The 18,479-nt window shown below is 33.9% G+C and overlaps 1 protein-coding gene and 1 long non-coding RNA gene across 2 annotated transcripts; one reads left to right on the top strand and one right to left on the bottom strand.

Annotated features, from left to right (window-relative positions):
- Nucleotides 1-9,615: 9,615 nt before the first annotated feature.
- Nucleotides 9,616-12,804, top strand: LOC133796627 (peroxisome biogenesis protein 16). The gene is made up of 8 exons (XM_062234226.1): nucleotides 9,616-9,990; nucleotides 10,589-10,646; nucleotides 11,018-11,234; nucleotides 11,346-11,647; nucleotides 11,745-12,010; nucleotides 12,178-12,245; nucleotides 12,334-12,395; nucleotides 12,499-12,804. The coding sequence occupies exons 1-8, from the start codon at nucleotides 9,922-9,924 to the stop codon at nucleotides 12,558-12,560; spliced, it is 1,104 nt and encodes a 367-aa protein (XP_062090210.1). The 5' UTR covers nucleotides 9,616-9,921; the 3' UTR covers nucleotides 12,561-12,804.
- Nucleotides 12,805-17,549: 4,745 nt separating this feature from the next.
- LOC133796626 (uncharacterized) lies at nucleotides 17,550-18,479 on the bottom strand. The gene is made up of 2 exons (XR_009875510.1): nucleotides 18,194-18,479; nucleotides 17,550-18,113 (listed from the first exon to the last, which is right to left on the bottom strand). It is a non-coding gene; the product is annotated as an uncharacterized LOC133796626 (long non-coding RNA).

The raw sequence follows: 18,479 nt of genomic DNA, 5'->3' as shown, positions 1-18,479 counted from the left end.
ATTACTATAAGTAATATTATCATTACTCATAAAAAAATGATATTTTAGCAATTTGCTAAATATGACATATGCAAAAAATTATGTCAAATTGAACACATGAAATATGATAAACTAAATTCGACATAATAATAAATATTTTTTTATTTATAATATTGTCATTAATGTGATATTTTGATGCACATTTTTCAATTACAATATTATCATTGATTATTTTTAAAAAAATATTTAATTTGTCAACTATAATTAATGATAATTTACTTTTTATATCAATTTATATCTTAAAATATTATATTGTGAATTAAAGTACAATTACAAATATTATACTAAATATAACATTAGTTTATTATTATTATTTATTATGGTCTAATAATTTATTATCAAATATAATTATAATTTTCTAAGTTTTTATTTATTATTATTATTATTATTATTATCATTATTATTATTATTATTTATGATATAGTACATTTTTCTAACTTTACATGTGTTGACACAAATTTTTGTCAACTTAAATAAAAAGATATTAAGGATTTTTAAGTACTTTAGTGGTTAAAATCTATCTAGCCAACGAATCACTTTTATTAAGAATTGTGAATTATAGTATTTGGAGTTAATCTCTCAGAATTTCAGTGTAACGCCCTAGTTACTTCAAGATCGTTACTGTGGACTTTAAATAGTGCTTGTAACGCTCTACTTCCTTAGAGTCGTTACTAAGTGAGTTTAAAACGTGTTTTTAACTCGCTAATCGAGGCTTTAAGGCAAACATGTAATCAAACCATAAACAGAGTCATAAACTTTGAAAATAATTCCATTTATTGAAAATCATAAAACGTTTAACATTTGGGATCCCAAAATACTGTTTATAAATATTTACAACTCAAAATATACTTAAAGTCGACTATACGACAAAATAGGGTTCTTTACAAGCAACTTCCAAAAAAAAATACCCCTAGCCGTGGCAGCCAGGCAGACCAGACATGTACGCGCCGCTTCACGCTCTTCATACTCATGGTCGGTCGACTTTCTCCTTGCCCTTACCTGCACCACAGAGCACCCGTGAGCCGAAGCCCAGCAAGAAAACTCCACATAAATAGATAACATACGCATATGAACCATTTAGCATATATCCAATTTGCCAATAGGTTAAACACATACGGCCATGCCGTCCCAGGCGCTTTACCAGGCCCTGAGTTGCGGTCTACACCATAAGGATATCCCATGTAACGCCCTACTACCTTAGAGTCGTTACTAAGTATGTTTAAAATGTGCAATTAACTCGCTAAACGAGGTTTTTAAGACAAAAGTGTGATTAAACAGAAAGTCAAGGCTGTAATCTTTGAAAGTACCCTGTTCCATTAAAAGCTCCAAGAGTTTAACATTCGGGATCCCAAAACGAGGTTTGTAAAATGTTTACAATTCAAAATAGGTTTACAAGTGACTAATTATCAAAAACATAGTTTAATACAGCCATTTCTCAAAATGCCCCCAACCAAAGCAGTCGGGCAGCCCAAACATGTACACGCTGCCCCCACGCTCTCCGTACTCATGGCTGGTTGACTTTCTCCTTGTCCTTACCTGCAACACAAAGCACCCATGAGCCGAAGCCCAGCAAGAAAACCCATACAGCACATAACATATGCATATCATACAATCGCTATAACAGATAACTCACAGTTAATCAGACAGTCCATAAGATTTAACACATATACGCCCATGCCGTCCCAGAAGCGTTACCAAAGCCTGGGTTCTCTGTCCACACCGTAAGGATATCCCATGTGTCCATTGGGGTCTCACCCTAACCATAAGCACTCCATGTGCTACGTGATATTCCCGGCCCCACTGTCGTTCTCGGCCCCTCGCCGTTCTCGGCCCCTCGCCGTTCTCGGCTCCTTTGCCGTTCATGCTACTATATCCACACATATAGCATACTTAAACAACATTCAAGCATATAATAATTCAATCAAAGCTACACCCTAACAACAATGTAATCTAGGGTCGTGCCCTGCAACAACACTATAGGCCCACGCCCTGCTCTACGGGTGCTACAGTTTTCTTACCTGTATCCCGAGCTTTCCGATGCACCAAGGTCACAAGTACAGTCCTCTATCCCGAGCCTCTCCGAAATCCTAGTCACAACACATATAAAATACTTTTAATACTAACCAATCCCAAAACCACTTCCCGGGACCAATCCCATACTCTCGGGACCTCTAATTCCCTAAAACAATGTATTGGAACCATCCCCCGAGCCCCCGGGCAAAAGCCCTAAAAATGCAAAATTTGACTGTCGAAAATAGCCTAGGGCCGTGACACTCCCATCAAGGGCCACGGCGCCCAGAACCCTCTCCTGATCCTGATGCATGCCTGCGCCGCGGCACCAAAGAACAGGGTCGCGGCGCCCCTACGCGAACCCAGAATTCTGGGTTTTCCCTTGCATTTTTCTCGAGCCAAAACACCTCCAATTCAACCCAAAGAAATACCTAAACCCCAAAATCAATTTAAAACCCCAAATAAACCATTTAACAACCTATGAACATCAAAAACAAGTTTAATTACACAATCACACCCAAAATCTACACTTGAGTTTCAAATTTCAGAAACTCAAACCATGGCTTCTAAGACCTAAACCAGAGCTTGAAAAATATGAGCCATGCCTCTAAAATCTCAAACCATACCAGATACGAAATTCAAACATGATAAAAACTCTTACCTCAATCAAGAATTTAGCTTGAATTCACCTCAATTCCAGCTTCAAGCCACTTCCCCCTTGATTATCCTAACTGAATTTTCCAAACCAAACCAACCATATTTCCTTTAAATTCCACACTTAATCTCTGAAAATCAAACTTAAATTTAAACAAAAACAGAGCATAAATCTTACCTCTGAATAATCCTAGCTTAAACTTGATTTTGGTTGCCTCCAACCCCTTGATTCTCCTCCTAGGTTTCAAATTCAGCTTTCTCCTTTTTCTTCTTTTTTCTTCTAGCTTTCACTTCCAAATTCCAGCATAAACCATCGATGACCAAGTGTAATACGTAATTCCCCTTTTCTTCAGCTGAAGTTTATCTAACCCTTGCCAAATGACCATTCTACCCTTCCATAAAAATTCTTTCCTAACTAAACCTCAAGGGCATTTTTGTCATTTCATCTCTATTACTATTCTACCATTTTCCCATCACAACTTGTTACTCTCAGCAGTTACTAATGGTTACTCAGGTTACTCAATCACCAATAACCATTAACCACTAATTCTCAACTCAACTTACAAAATTCCCAAAGTACCCCTAGGCTCCTCCCGAGCCGGGTATAAGATCCCGTTGTGACTTTTAAGTTAACCAGCTCCCTAGGACCGTCTCGGCACGTGCATCACATTAACATCACCACACTCACGTGGTACAAATCACATAATACAATTATCACATTTATGCCCTCAGCGGGCTAAAATTACCAATTTACCCCTAACATACAAACGGGGTCCACATGCATATTTATACCACCTAAACATGCATTCTAATCACATATTGATTCAAATTCATATATTATCACGTTAATTCACTTATTGCCCTCCAGGCACGCTAATCAAGGTCCTAAACCTTATTAGCAAATTGGGGTGTTACATCCCAGGTATCCTTTAGGCTCGTACCCTGGCAACTCGCACTCCGCGTGCTAAATGCTGCTTCCGGCCCCTCGCCGTTCTCGGCCTTCGTCGTTCCCGGACCTCGCCGATCATTCACATACATGCATACACAGCATAATTAAAATATAACTTAAACATATACTAACATAATCAATGGGCTACACCCAACACATAAACATATAGGGTCGTGCCCTGCAACACAACTATGGGGCCTCGCCCTGCTATATGGGTACAACAGCTTTCTTACCTGTGTCCCGAGCTTCTTGAGCACTGAACCCTCGAGCACGGTCCTCAAATCCGAGCCTCACCGAGAACCTAGTCACAACACATAAATATCACTCCCATTACTAATCGATTCAAAAGCATCTCTCGGAGCCAATCCCGAGCCCTCAGAACCTCCCGGATCCCCACACAAGGTGGTGGAAGCGTCCCCCGAGCCCCCTGGGCAAAAGCCTAAAATCTGAAATTTTCCCCTGCCCAAAAATGGCCTAGCGTCGCGGCCCTAGCCCTTAAGGGCCACGGCGCCCAGCGTGCTCCCTTCCCCTGATGCAACCTAGCACCGCGGCACGGAAGAACAGGGCCGCGGCGCCCCTTCGCAAACCCAAAAATCTAGGTTTCTCCAAACGTTTTCCCCCGAGCCAAAACACTCCCAAATCAATACCAATGCATACCTAAGTCCCAAATTCAATCCAAAACCCCATATAAACCATCTAACAACTCAGAAACATCAACAACAACAAGCCTAGACACACAATCAAACCCATGATTCACAAATTGGTTTAAAACTTTATAAAACTTAAACCATAAACCAGAAACTTAAACCACAGCAGTTCATACATATCATAGATGCATGAAACCCTTACCTCAAGTAGAAATTCGTCCCTGAGCCTCCTCCAATTCCAACTCCAAGCTAATCCCTCTTATTCCTAAACTGAATCTAGCCATAAACCAACTTTCAGTTTCCATTATCAATCTCTCAAAATCAAACTTAGAAACTCAAAGAAAACAGAGATGAACTCCTTACCTCTGACCTTAGCACACCTTTGAGCTAACTTTCCTAGCCATAGCAGCCAAATTCCTTCAATTCACTAGCCCAAAATCCTCAAAACTCAACAAGTTCTCAATCACCAAGAAGAGGAAAAAGAAAAATCGCATGGGAGAGAGAGAGAGCTGAGAAGTTCTGTTTTATTTTCTTTCCTTTGCTTTTCTAAATCGTTCTAAAATTTCCTCAATCACTATCTCAACATAACCAGCTGCCAAAAGACCCAATTACCCCTTAAGTTACCCTAAGTCCTCATATGCCACCAAGGGCAGTTTAGTCTTTTAACACATCCCGCTAAATCCTCAAGTGTGCCTAAAAATCCCCATTTTAATCCCGACATGTCTAAACTATTGCTATTGCTAACCGCTACTCAATAATTCCCGGTCACTTGATAATATTCCCAGAGTACCCCTAGGCTCCTCCCGAACCGGGTATTTGACCCCGTTGTGACTTTCTAGCTAAACAACTCCCTAGGACTGTCTCGGAACGTGCATCACAAATATATCACCATTATATCACATTTATGCCCTCAGTGGGCTAAAATTACAAGTATGCCCCTAACAACCAAATGGGGCCCACATGCATATTTAATTACCTAAACATTCATTCTAACCACATATTCATTAAATTCACATATAACAATTATTGCCCTCCAGGCACACTAATCAAGGCCCCAAGCCTTATTAGCAAATTTGGGTCGCTATAGTGCTTAACTCGCTAAACGAATCATTATGTTATAAACGTGCATCTAGGTGTTATTAATAGGCCAAGGTGAAAATCTCGGTCAAAATGAATGAATATATTTTAATTTAAAACGTTAAACTGCACATGGGCCCATAAAAGTGTTTATAAAGTTATTTACAATCCAAAATGGTCATTACAGTATAAAAGTTACAAACCGCCGACCTAAGCGGCAAAAATAGAGTTAAACCCTAGTTTCTCTGAGAAACACATTGGTCGTGGTGGTCAAGCGGTCGCATATGTACACATCGCCACCTAAGTTCTCCACTTAAGGTTGGGTGAGCTTTTCTTTCCTTTTACCTGCACCATATAGCACCCGTGAGCCAAGGCTCAGCAAGAAAACTTATTACTACATGTATACAATATCAATAAATGATCATGTAATCATTATAGGGCTTGCAGCTCTAATTAGATAGGTGACTAATGAGTCACACTTTGGATAGGTGACTAATGAATCACTCTTTGGATAGGTGACTAATGAGTCACACTCTGGATAGGTGACTAATGAGTCACACTCTGGGGCTCTGTACCCTAAGCCATGTGACGCTTCAGTCACCTGAGCATTTTGGCCCTGGCTCTAAGTAACTAGCCTTTAGACTAGACCAGTGCTTTAGTTTTCTTTGACCTTAGGGTCGATCAAGCATTTAATGCTCATGTTGATTAGATCTAATCATTTCGGCATGTGTTAAACACATTAATGTCGTTCTTGACTCATAAGGCAATACCATACGACTAGTGCTCAGTACTACTGTCGTTCATGACTGATAAGTCAAGACTTCACGACCAGTCCTAACACCAATGTCGTTTCTGACTAATAAGTTAGTGTCATTCACAAATAAGCAAAGATGCTATGCATTTACAATGCAATCAATGTCCATATATAGAGCACTCAACATGCCTTATAAATAACCATGCATGTCACATACTCGGTGCAGTTTTCTTACCTCTGGTTTGAGCATGAAATAATAAAAGAACGACCATTGAGAACGATCGGTCCTTAAGTCCCTTAGCGGTCACTTAGTCATAACCAAATATAAACTCCCATCAATAAAATGAGTAATAAAAGGTTCCCATACTAAGACCTAGCCTCCGGGACGTCGAATCCTACTAAATCGGGTAGTAGGAATGATCCCGAGGCCTTAGGTTTGAGTTCCCACGATTAAAAACCAATTCTGGCCAAAAATGCCCTTAAGCGCCGCGACCTCACATTAGTCCTGAGCCGCGGCCTGCCTCCAAACAGAGGCTGAACCCATCTCTGCCTGTGCCTAGCGTCATGGCCCTAACTGCCCATACAACAAGCCTCCTCCTTCATCAAGCCTGGGCCGCGCCACCCAAGAACAGGGTCACGACCCAACCACAAACCCAACTGAAACCTTCGTTTTCTCCCATTTAAAAATCATCCAAAAACCTATCCAAACATACCAAAATCCCAAAATCAAAGTTCCCAAACAACCCAATGATCCAAAACCATCAAAACCCGAGGCTCAAACAACTCAAAAACTCATCAACACATAAAATCAAACTTAAAACTTAGAAACTCGAAAACTCAAAACTTAAAGCTTGGATTACCTCTGATTGAGTAATTTCCCGCTAAATCCTCTGATTAAAAAGCTTTTAATCTTCCCTAGAATTGCTATAACTCGATCCTCGCTTGAATTCGAGTCCTAAAACCCAAGTTTCATTCGAAAATGCGACGAACAGTAAAAAATGATAACGGGAGAAAGGGAAAAAAGTGTTTGAACGTATTTTCCTTTTGATAGGTTACTTCAAGCTTAAGTAACCTCAAGTAAATCCTAATGCTCGGGGTCCTAAAAATGCCCCCGAGGGTAAAATAGTCAAAATTCCCATAATTTCCTCCTGATATCACTAACTCCCAATATGTCATTAAATAATCATTCTCATTATCCAATATCCCAATAATTGACTCCGATATGACAAAACCGCTAACTTGCATCCTAGGATGGTCTCATGTCGAATAGCTCAAATATATCCACATAATAATGTTGTCTCACCCATATATCACATACATGCACATAAATATACAATTATGCTCTCAATGGCCAAAATTATGAAAATGCCCTTCTAATAAGAAGTGGGCCCACATGCATCCAATTATCATCATATAATAATATAACTCACATAATCATGTATATAATTACATAATTGTATATTAAATTAATTATGGCCCTCCTAACCCCATAATCAAGGCATTAAATCACATTAGGAAATTGAGTCGTTACATTCAGTATAATGATTTGTACATGAAAAATAAATAATGATGACTAGTCTTATTTATAGAAGATTTGGGTCAAATTCTCTTCCCATGAAAAATAATGGAAGTTACAAGAGATTTGTTTAAAATACAAATAAATAAGATTCAAATTAACAGTAATGACTAATTAATCCCTAAAAATTGTAACCAATTTGTAATTCAAAAGAGATATTTATTCCCACTTTTTTCTTTTGTTATGCTTGCGCGTATTTGAGCTGATCCTTATGTGTGAAGCCCATTAGTAGATACACTTTGAGCTGAATACCTGTTGACTAAATTACTACGACCATTGACTAATTTATGTGAGTTTTTATCATGCATTTACTGAGCTGTTTAGTCGTCACAACTCGCGAGGACCCACCCCAAATAGGATTGGGATTTCCCATCTAAATGGGAAATAGAGTGGGGACGAGAATAATTTTTTGTCTCCGAATGTTAAATAGCATGTAGACAGAGATGTCACTCCCTACCCCGATGGGGGCACATTCAATATTTTTTTAGTTGTGTTTCTTATTTTTTTATCTTTATTTATGTGTTTTTCTAGTATATTAGTAGTAACTTTTTTTATATTGATTTTAAATGTATTTGGGATGATAATTAGTATTTTAAATCATAAAAATGTGTAGTATTTTAATTTTTATGTTTTGTATATTTATATTTTTAATATAAACTTTATTTCTAAATAAATGGTCTTCGTGGGGATACATGATTTTATAACATGTGGGATGGTTATATTATGGTCACCAACCTCGATATGTGCAACATTAAATGTTTTTATATATATCACTATTATTAGAAAAGTTTAATGAGTTGACTTGTCCTGTTTGCAGTATAGCTGGGAAGCGTTTAGTAAAGTTTTCCCAATCCCAAGGTCATGGTACGAGTTCCCTAAGGCTTAAGTCAGGTTAAGCATAGGTCGAAAATGGATCAAGGAGATCTTCTAGCCAGACCTCTAGGTCGCATAGACATAGTTCGAGTACCTCAATATTCTGATTGGCTTATCCTGAAAATCTCTAGCTCGTGTGGTATTTTTTCTACTCGTGACCGACACACGCAAGATACAAATCTAAATCCTTGAAGAATCGGGATTTTATATAATCTTGTAATCTTGCATGGTAAATGTATAATATTAGGCAATCCATGTACTAAATGTAATTATGTGTATATTTGGGAAGTTACCAAATCTTATAAGTTATTCAAATTTGTGTCATTAATCCTCTATAAATAGAGATGAGATTAACTGGAAAAAAGATCGTAGACTTTTATACCAAAATTTTAGAGAAATTGTCATGAACAATTTTTTGAGAGAAAATAATATAGACTCGTTGACTATGTATATTTTAACCATTGAACCACGTAAAAACTCTTTGTGTTCTAAATATACAGTTTTATAAAAACCTAACCACCTCTCGAATTTCTTAATTCTTTGTTGAATTTTTTAAACGTGACAACACTTATATTAATTTTTAATACTTTGATTTTTGATTGATTATTTTTTGAAAAATTTGATTGATTATTTATATATAAATAAATTGATTTTTCTAAAACAAAATACATATTTGATATTCCTTCAATAAAATTGAGAACATGATTTTAATATTTTTTTTTAATTTCTCCCTTTATCTTAATAAAAATTATTTAATCAATCAAAATTCTAAAAAGCACATAATTATATTTTTCAAGCAACAATTTTAAATTATAATATCTTATATTAATATTTAAAAATTATTAATTTCAAAATAAAAATCAACCATTTATCTTTGTATGTATAAATATAATACAATTTTTTGTCAAAAAAATAATAAAATATAATTCAAATTTTAGATTTAGAATATCCTTAGTTAACGAGAAAATGGAAAACAAAAAAATAAATAAAATAGAGAGATAGGTACATTATCCAACGACCAACGTTGGCTAAAAAGGCCCTTGAAATTTGCGTTGCCATAAACGACAAAGCTTTAGAACCACCACCGAGTTCCTCTCTCCCCTGAAAATTAAGGTTTACGAGCACTTCTTCAGGCCCTTCCTTCCTTCCTTGTATATATCTCTGCTGTAGTTTCTCTCTTTAAGCCCTCAGCCTACTATAAACTTCAATTACCTGAATTGGGTATCCTTTTTTGGTTCCTTCTTCATCTGGGTCTCTTCCAAAATCGCCAAAATATAAGACTAAGAGGAAGACTTGTTACTAGCTCTGGGAATTAGGGTTTACTTTTTTTTTTTTTGAAGTAATGGAGGCTTATAAAAGATGGGTTAGGGAGAACAAGGAGTATGTGCAATCACTGGAGTCTCTCGCCAACGTGAGTTCCCTACATTTTTTAAAATTTTATTTTTGGGGTCAATTTCGTTACTTTCATTTTATAAATATATTGACTGCCATTGATTTTGTTTATGTTATATTTGATGATATGGGGCTTCCATATGCAGTATTTTTGAATTGGTTTGAGTTATTATTAGTTACTTCAGTCTTTTACGTTATGTATACTAAATATTGAAAATTTTCTCTGCTCCTTAGTTCTTATTTGTTGTGTTACAACTCACAACCTTTTAGCTTTCTTCGTTTCTTTGTCTGTTAACTTAATGATGTATAGTGAGAACCAGAGTTGTTTGGATACTGAAAGGTTTTCTTTCAAGAAAATGTGAATTATGTGTGTAGAGTGATCAGCAAACATTGGCTATGGCTACACTCCATTTCTGTTTCAGACATCTATATTTTTATTTCCATCATTATAATTTATAGCAAAAAAGTCAGATATTGTAGCGAATAAATTTTCTATGATCTTTATCGCTTATGCTTTTTTGCTGTGGACTTACTTTATAACCCCTGTAACTCATAAACGGGTACGTTGATTTTAGAAGCTGAATTTACTGGGAATATTGTTTTCTTATCTTTTACAGGGTTTGACATGGCTTCTCCCTGAACGATTTTCTACTTCAGAGATAGGACCGGAAGCAGGTTTTGTGAAACTTTGGTAACATTTGGCTACTTCTTGTGCTTAGAATTAACTAGGATTTCATCACATCTTTTCGCCTTCTAAGTTAATAACAGATAGTTTTTTACAAAACAGGTTTCTTAGTAAACAAACTTTTAAATACTATTTTAATCTCTTAACAAAGAATAATTTGATGTTCAATTAAAGGGGAAAAAAGTGTTATTTCATTAATGCTTCTTGAGCAATTTGAATAAATAATTTCTTTGACTAACTTTCTTTTTATGACTGAAATACCTACAATTAAGTGTCTTCTTAATTTGTCACTTCTTTATACTTAGTGGAATGTAAAATATCTTTTCTAGATATCATTCTAAACTTTGGTGATTTACTGCAGTAACTGCTATTTTTGGCATAATTACGGCTATCAACGAACACATAATTGAAACAGCTCCTCCCCCAAAGCATGCGGGCCCTGCAGAGCCTAATTCATTCCCGTATCCGTTGTGCATATCTGCATTGAAAGAATTGGAAACATTGGTTGAAGTTGCAGCTGAAGATTATTTTGGAGAGAAGAAGAAATGGAATTTTATTGCTCTTATGGAGGCCACCAAGTAAGAAGAATTTGTTATCTAGTGTATGCCCAAAAATTGATACCCATTAGCAACTATCTTTTGTTGACGGTTTATATGTTGTCTGACTGTTGGGGTTATAATGCTACACAGGGTGATAGTTAAATTAGCTTTGCTTCGGAGTAGTGGATATAAGATGCTTCTCCTTGGAGGAGAGACACCAAATGACGAAAAGCACTTAAAATCTTCAACTCCTCCTCATGAAATTGATGGTTTCGCAAAGCCGGTGGGGAACCAGAGACCTGGTTACTTGAATAATTATGGACAAAACCCATGGAATCTAGAAGGAAGAGCACTATCAGCATTGAATAGGTTTGGAGAAAATGCTAGGACAGTCTCCAACCCAGCATGGTTGCGTAGAGTGCAACATCAACATGCAATAATTGAACCCCCAAGTAACTACTTTAAACGAAACTCAAGACATATTTCTTTTGTGGTTGTAGTAAAGTTATTGGTTGTTGTAAACTTCCTCTAATCTTTCTTTCGCTACAGGTCCAGTGGTTGAAAGGCCAACCCTTTCCACCATATTAGCTGAAAAGGGTCTTCCTGGGGCATTGTTCATTGCAGGGGAAGTGTTATTTATCACAAGACCCCTTATCTATGTTTTATTTATTCGAAAGTATGGAATTCGATCATGGATTCCTTGGTTTCTTTCATTGTCTGTTGACTTAATTGGTTCGGGAGTTCTTTCACAAGTCACGTCTCAGGTGGGTGGTAAAAAAGAGAAGATTCATCTTTCAGCACCAGAACAGCAAGAGGTTAGGGATCTTAAATCCTAATCTGTAGACATTGTAGGCCTACTTGATTAACCATACATAATACATGAGTTTTATGCTTTTTTGCGAAGTCTCTGTCCATTGTTAATTATTATTCCTTTATTGCTAGAGTAAAGCTAAATCTGTTTCAATATTGTGGTATGATTCAGATTAAGAGACGCAAGGTGTTGTGGGCATTTTACCTTGTGAGAGATCCATTTTTTACCAAGTATATCAGGTACCAATGAGTTCCAGACATCAATTCTTGATTAACGTACAGACTTGAAATTATATAGTTCCCTGACACTGATTGTTTAATATCTTAGGCAAAGACTTGAAAGAACCGAGAAGGTTTTGGAACCTGTACCTGCTATTGGGTTTCTTACTGGTGTGCGATTTTATCTTCTTTTTTCAATCTCCATTGTTATATCTCTTACAGTGCACCGAGTTTGTTTGTATGTTCAAAAGTTGATACTTTTTGGTATGTGCAGGGAAAATTGTAGAGCTTCTTGTAGGAGCTCAGACTCGGTATACATATACATCAGGCTCATAAGATGAAAACCCTAGCGAGCTAATGAATTAATGCTTCTTGTAGCTCAGATTTCGGTGGTAGAAGAAAGGAAGTAGGTTCTTATAGTTGCCCCTCGACTTTGGGGAATAGTTTGTACGATCTCTGATATGTTTAATTATTTTCATATGGTTAAAGAAACGAAATGAAGATTTAGATGACCTAGTTGTATTTGAATAAACAAAAAGTTTAATAAAATTTTAGAAGCCCTGCTTAATATTTTTTGCCATCAGGACTCACTTATGGGCACAGTATTCTGTTAGGCAAGTCTTATTGAAATTCTTTTTGGGGCAGATTGAAACCCATCTTTTTGGATAGTTTTAGAGTTCCGAAAATGTTCCCAGGTCTGGCAAACTGTTCTTCTGATATATTCATCCTTATTGCATTGAATATAATATACACATATTTATATGTATTGGTAAGTGGTCTTTGTAACTCTTATCATGTTGATTTGAACATTTTATACCAAACCAGAAAAAGAAAAAGAAAAAAAGGTGGCATTGTTAACAACGTCAGCTGCTAGATAGGTAGGGTACAATAAAGCAATGAGGGTTATTTTCAAATAAAAAAAGTTCTATGAGAGATGGCAAAATTAACAAATGACTAGGCCACTATCACATCATTCAACAGAAATGTAATAACAAGTCTTTCTCAGCTATGGCAGAAATAAGGTAAAGGACATATATTAGACGACACACTTTTTGAAGATCTATTAAACCACGTCTAAAGCATTATTGATTTATACCTGAGCTCTCAAGTCCAATCTAATGAATTTTTATCTAGCATTTTTTTAATATATTTTCATGTAAATTAGTTTAATTTAAAAAAAATTAAAATATGCATCCCTTAAATTCAATTCTTTTTATTGTCTTCAAATTATTATTGCCAGTCCTATAAATAAGACAACATTTATAAGATAAGAAAATAATAAGAAGCATAAATGGAGAATTTTAAAAGGATAAATAATATTCTGGATTCAGTATTTTGTAAAAATTATTGATTGGACTTTATGTTTTGTTAAATGATAATTTGGACTACACATTTTGTAAAATGAAACAAAAGAGTACCTTAGACCAGATCTTGATCAATTTTTTTTATATAACAAAATTTAGGGTCTAATCGGTAACTTTTGCAAAATCGAGTCCTGAGCATTTTTTTTAAAATGACTTTGGTCATTTTGGCTAAGTTTTTAAAGGTATTTTTTTTAGCTTTTAGAATCATAATAGTATTTTGGAAGTGTTTGAGTAAAAAATAAAAAATTATTTTCTAATTCAAAATCTAAAAGATCTTTTGATAATCTACTTTCTTAATTAATTTTTTTTTTCATAATTTCTATTTCTTAATTAAAAATATATTTTTAATGATTATCCAAATACTTTTAAAAAAATATTAAGAAAATATTTTTATATTATAAATATCCAAACAGAAAAAATAAAGCAAATTATAGAAGTTTTCTCAAACGAAGCTTTTAAAAGTAATACAAATTGGTTGGTTTCTTCTATTTGCATCCTTATTCCCTAGTTGATGGTGTAATTATCTTTGATAGTGGGATGCATGGATTTCTCAACTAAGCCGAGAATACTAGAATAGTGGATGCTTTAATTGTAGGGAAGGGAACTTGAGATATATTTAAAAGTGAAAAAAAATAATTCTAACTTATAAAATTATACTTTTTTAGGTGACTTCAAACTTTTGCGTGCTCACCTTTGTGTTTAAAAGAAATACTTTAATATCATTTCTTTATATATGAGGTCTAATGCATCTATAAAAGAAGAAAAGAGGAACCATTAGATGGTGAAGGGTTTGTTTTTATTTCACAAAGATTGATAAAGGAGATGACAACATGAGAAAGGAATTAATTAATTAATTAACTAAGCATGTTGATATAGTAGTCATTTTACTACTTGGAGAAAAGTAATGAAAAAGTTATCCTATAAAGGACCCAACATTCCATATCTATTTTTGTTTTTTAAAGTCAAATTATATAAGTTGATGTGCTATGTTTGATAAGGCTGATAAAAGTCAGGAATTAGTATCTTTTATTCTTACCTATATGTTTGGTGTTGTTGTTCTGACTAAATATCTTGTATTTGTCTTGAAATTACTAGATTATTGTCTAAAAAAAGGAATTTCTATTTCCTAACTCTTATCGTATTTTATTTCACTAATCACTATGCAATATTTGGAATTGGGTTTGTGAAAAAAAAAATTATATACATAACATATTACATATACGAATAGAGTAAGTAAACACTATGGGGTGTTTGGTATGAGATAAAATAAATATGAGAATGGGAATTTAAAATCTTTCTTACGTTTTGGTTCAAATTTTAAGGGATTAAAGTTAATAATTTGTGTGGGTTTCACATCTATTTTAAAAGTAAAATGAACCTTTTTGTACACAAGAATTTAATATTACCCATCATCATAACTCCCTCTACACTTTCGAAAGCAACTCAACTACTCAAAATAAATACCCCTAAGAGTATTTAGTTTAACAAAGTTTAGACTCTTATTAAGTAAACATTAAATAAACAAAAACTAAATATATTTGAGTGAACTTAGTTCCCATTGTTTGGTGCATATGATATGTTAATATTGAATTAGGTTAAATTACAAAATGGTTTGTTAAAAATAAATTATGAAAAATTAAGATATAAATTTATTAGTGATATATATATGATGATATAATGTATTAGATATGGTAAAATTATCATAAATTTTTTATTGAAATAATGAAATTGTTGATTTAACTTTTTTTTATTGACCTATCTAATTATATAATTAAATCACATGGTACAAAATATTTAATTCAATCAAATTATATCCTCATATTTTCTCTCAATCTTAAATCTATTTTTTGAGAATTTATGAAAATAGAAGTTAGAATTTAGGCACCAACTCCAAAATTAAAAGAAATAAATCCATAAAAAACAATAATTACGAAAGTCTTAAAAGAAGTGACTGAGTTTTTTTTTAATATATATATATATATATATATATGCAAACAAAACTCATACCATGAAAAATAAGTAATTCTATGGAAAAAAAGATAGAAAAAACTTTTCAAGCAACCAAAAAATGAAAAGAAAGGAGAATAGTTAAATAAGTGATGAGGTAGTCATTGTGAAAGCGAGCGGTTGTTAGTGTTTTTAGTGCATTAATTTGTCTTTTTCCTTTTTAACATTTAAAAAGTGTCGCCTTTAAACTATCTGGACTGCAAACAAATAAAATATTTTATTTTAAATTAGTAAGTACATATTAATTTTAAAAAAATTAAAATTATTATTCGTTTAAATAGATTATTTCTGATTTTTTAAAATTATATTTATCATTAAACCAACAAAATAATAAAATTTTATCATTAGAAAAATATATAATATAAAAATATGTTTTTTTAACATTTTTAATAAATTTATGTATGATATTGTATTAATTTTTTTATATTTTTATAATTAAGAAAATTTTAAATTTGTATTTAAAGAGTTTTAATTTTAAATCTAGTATAGTTATAATTAAATATATTTTTAATTTACGAAGTTAACATATTTAATTAGAAATGTAGAAATAAATTTATGGAGCTAACCCTATTTAAAATACACATTTATGGCCTAGAAATCCCAACCACTTCTAATAATCAATTTCGGCTTAAAAATAAGGATAAAACCTATAAATTCCCTTTATGTATTTTTGCTCACAATATATCTATGGTCAACAATGTTATTATCTTGCCTATTATATAATTAAGTCATCCTAGATAACAATTCTCATAAGCAACTACATGCCATTACAAAAATGAGATGTGTAATGTAAGTGTCATCTTTTGTTAATATATTACAAATTAACATTTTTCATCAATAAAAACAATTTTTTTATATATATATATATAAATAAAATTAATTAGACATGGGTGGCGGGATAAGTTGGTAAAGCTGTAAAACAAAAGGTGGGTGCCACTGAGCATTATGCAACATGAATTGGGGCCCACTAAAGAAATTAATTTTGCTAAAAAAGGGTCCCCACCACATCCCTACTTCCTTCCCTCAAATAAAAAAGTTAGATGGACCACTCTTTTTTTTTCTTCTTAGCCATACCCCATTTACATTGGTAGTGACCCATTTATGTTGTAGCTAACCCTCAAGTTGGGGACGAAGTGGGGCCCACAACCCAAAACCACTGCTTATGTCGTATGGTGAGACCCACTGCACAACACCTTTTCTTCTTTCTCTTATGGCTGGCTCTACTCCCACTCCTAATCACTATCCTAATCCCATTGTACAAAAATAAAAGCATGACCCCACTTGATCGACTTAGCTTAGCTCATTCAAGGACAACGCCTCCTTCTTTCCTTCTTTCTCATTGGCCATTGCAACATGTTACAAATAAAATTGCATAAATTTTTAAATTATACTAAAACAATTATATAATTATTGTTAATTTCAACGATATAATTAAAAATAATACCATTATATGCAACAACAAAAAAATAGTGATTGAAAATATAATTATGCGTTAATATTTAATAACTCTTTGCCAACAAATATAATTTTTTATTTGTTGAAAATGTGACTAAAATTTTTATTTTATATAAATTAGAATATATCAAAATTTTAGTTGTCGTAAAATAAATTTTAATTAGTAATGAGTAACAAGGATCACAATAGAAAATAATTATTTTTAATTTTGTCCCCTTTCTATCTTGAGATTTTTTTTCCTGTTTAGTTTGTATTTTGAGATTTTTTTTTTATCATTTTTATTTAAGGGCATTGTTTTTGAACTTTTTAATATTGATAAGATGAGTAGATAACAAAGTATGTTCATTAGCTTTGTTTTAAAAGGAGGGAAGTAGATATTTGGAGAAAAAGAAAAAAATAGAAGAGTCTGTGGAGAATGAAAAGTAAAACGCTATTTATCATTGTTTGGGAAATAAAAACAAAAATAATTGATTTATTTTGAAACTAATATTTTAAAGCTTGGTGTACAAAAAAAAAGTATTAATTTATCTTTACTTTAACAAACTTCCTCCTCATTGATGAGGAAAGTCCACTAATTAACCTTATTTACCCCATATTTATAACCACATACCCTCTAAAAAAATTCTCACAAAAATAACCCCATTACCCCTTGAAAAGTCAAAAATACCCTTAAGTAAAATTAGGGCTTCTGACCTTTCTCTCTTTCTTCACGACAGCCACCACTACCCTCACACTTACTCACGGCAGCCACCACCACCCTCACACATACTCACACCACAAAACAACGCCCCACCGCTGTCCGAAACGTCAAAAAATGGGTACGGACGTGAGTTCGGGCATGGGTTCGGACATCAACTATTTTCGGACTCGGACCATTTTCGAACATGGTTCCGACTATTTTCATACATAGTTCAGATTAGGATCGTACATGACGGGTTCCGTACATCAATTTTCGGACATATTCGGACCTAAATCATACCATTTTCGCCTATCATGTCTGAATCACAACGTAAAACCAAAAATTTCAATGGAGTTCAGACCTAGATCGAACTAAGTTCGAATCCTGTTCACAAGACCCAACAAACTCATTGCAAACTCATTCAAATTATATCTTAAACAAAAAATAGATCTAGAATGACATACCTTCAATGTGCCAGATTCTATAACTCTCATGAATGATGGGGGCTGTTTCATGGTTTCAGGCGGCAGGTGGTGGCTGCCATGAACTGGGGATAAAGAAAGAGAGAGAAAGGGAAGCCCAAATTTTTCTTAAGGGTATTTTAGACTTTTTAGGGGAGTGTGGGGTTATTTTTGTGAGAATTTTTTTAGAGGGTATGTGGTTATAAGTATGGGGTACATAAGGGTTAATTAGTGGACTTTCCTTGGGAAGAAAAATTTGGCGGTAACCACCTAAATTATTTACACCCGC

This window comes from Humulus lupulus, chromosome 8 (assembly GCF_963169125.1).
Source record: "Humulus lupulus chromosome 8, drHumLupu1.1, whole genome shotgun sequence".
Classification (NCBI taxonomy): domain Eukaryota; kingdom Viridiplantae; phylum Streptophyta; class Magnoliopsida; order Rosales; family Cannabaceae; genus Humulus; species Humulus lupulus.
The sequence above is the reverse complement of the archived record's forward strand: the minus strand, read 5'-3'. Positions and strand labels throughout refer to the sequence as shown.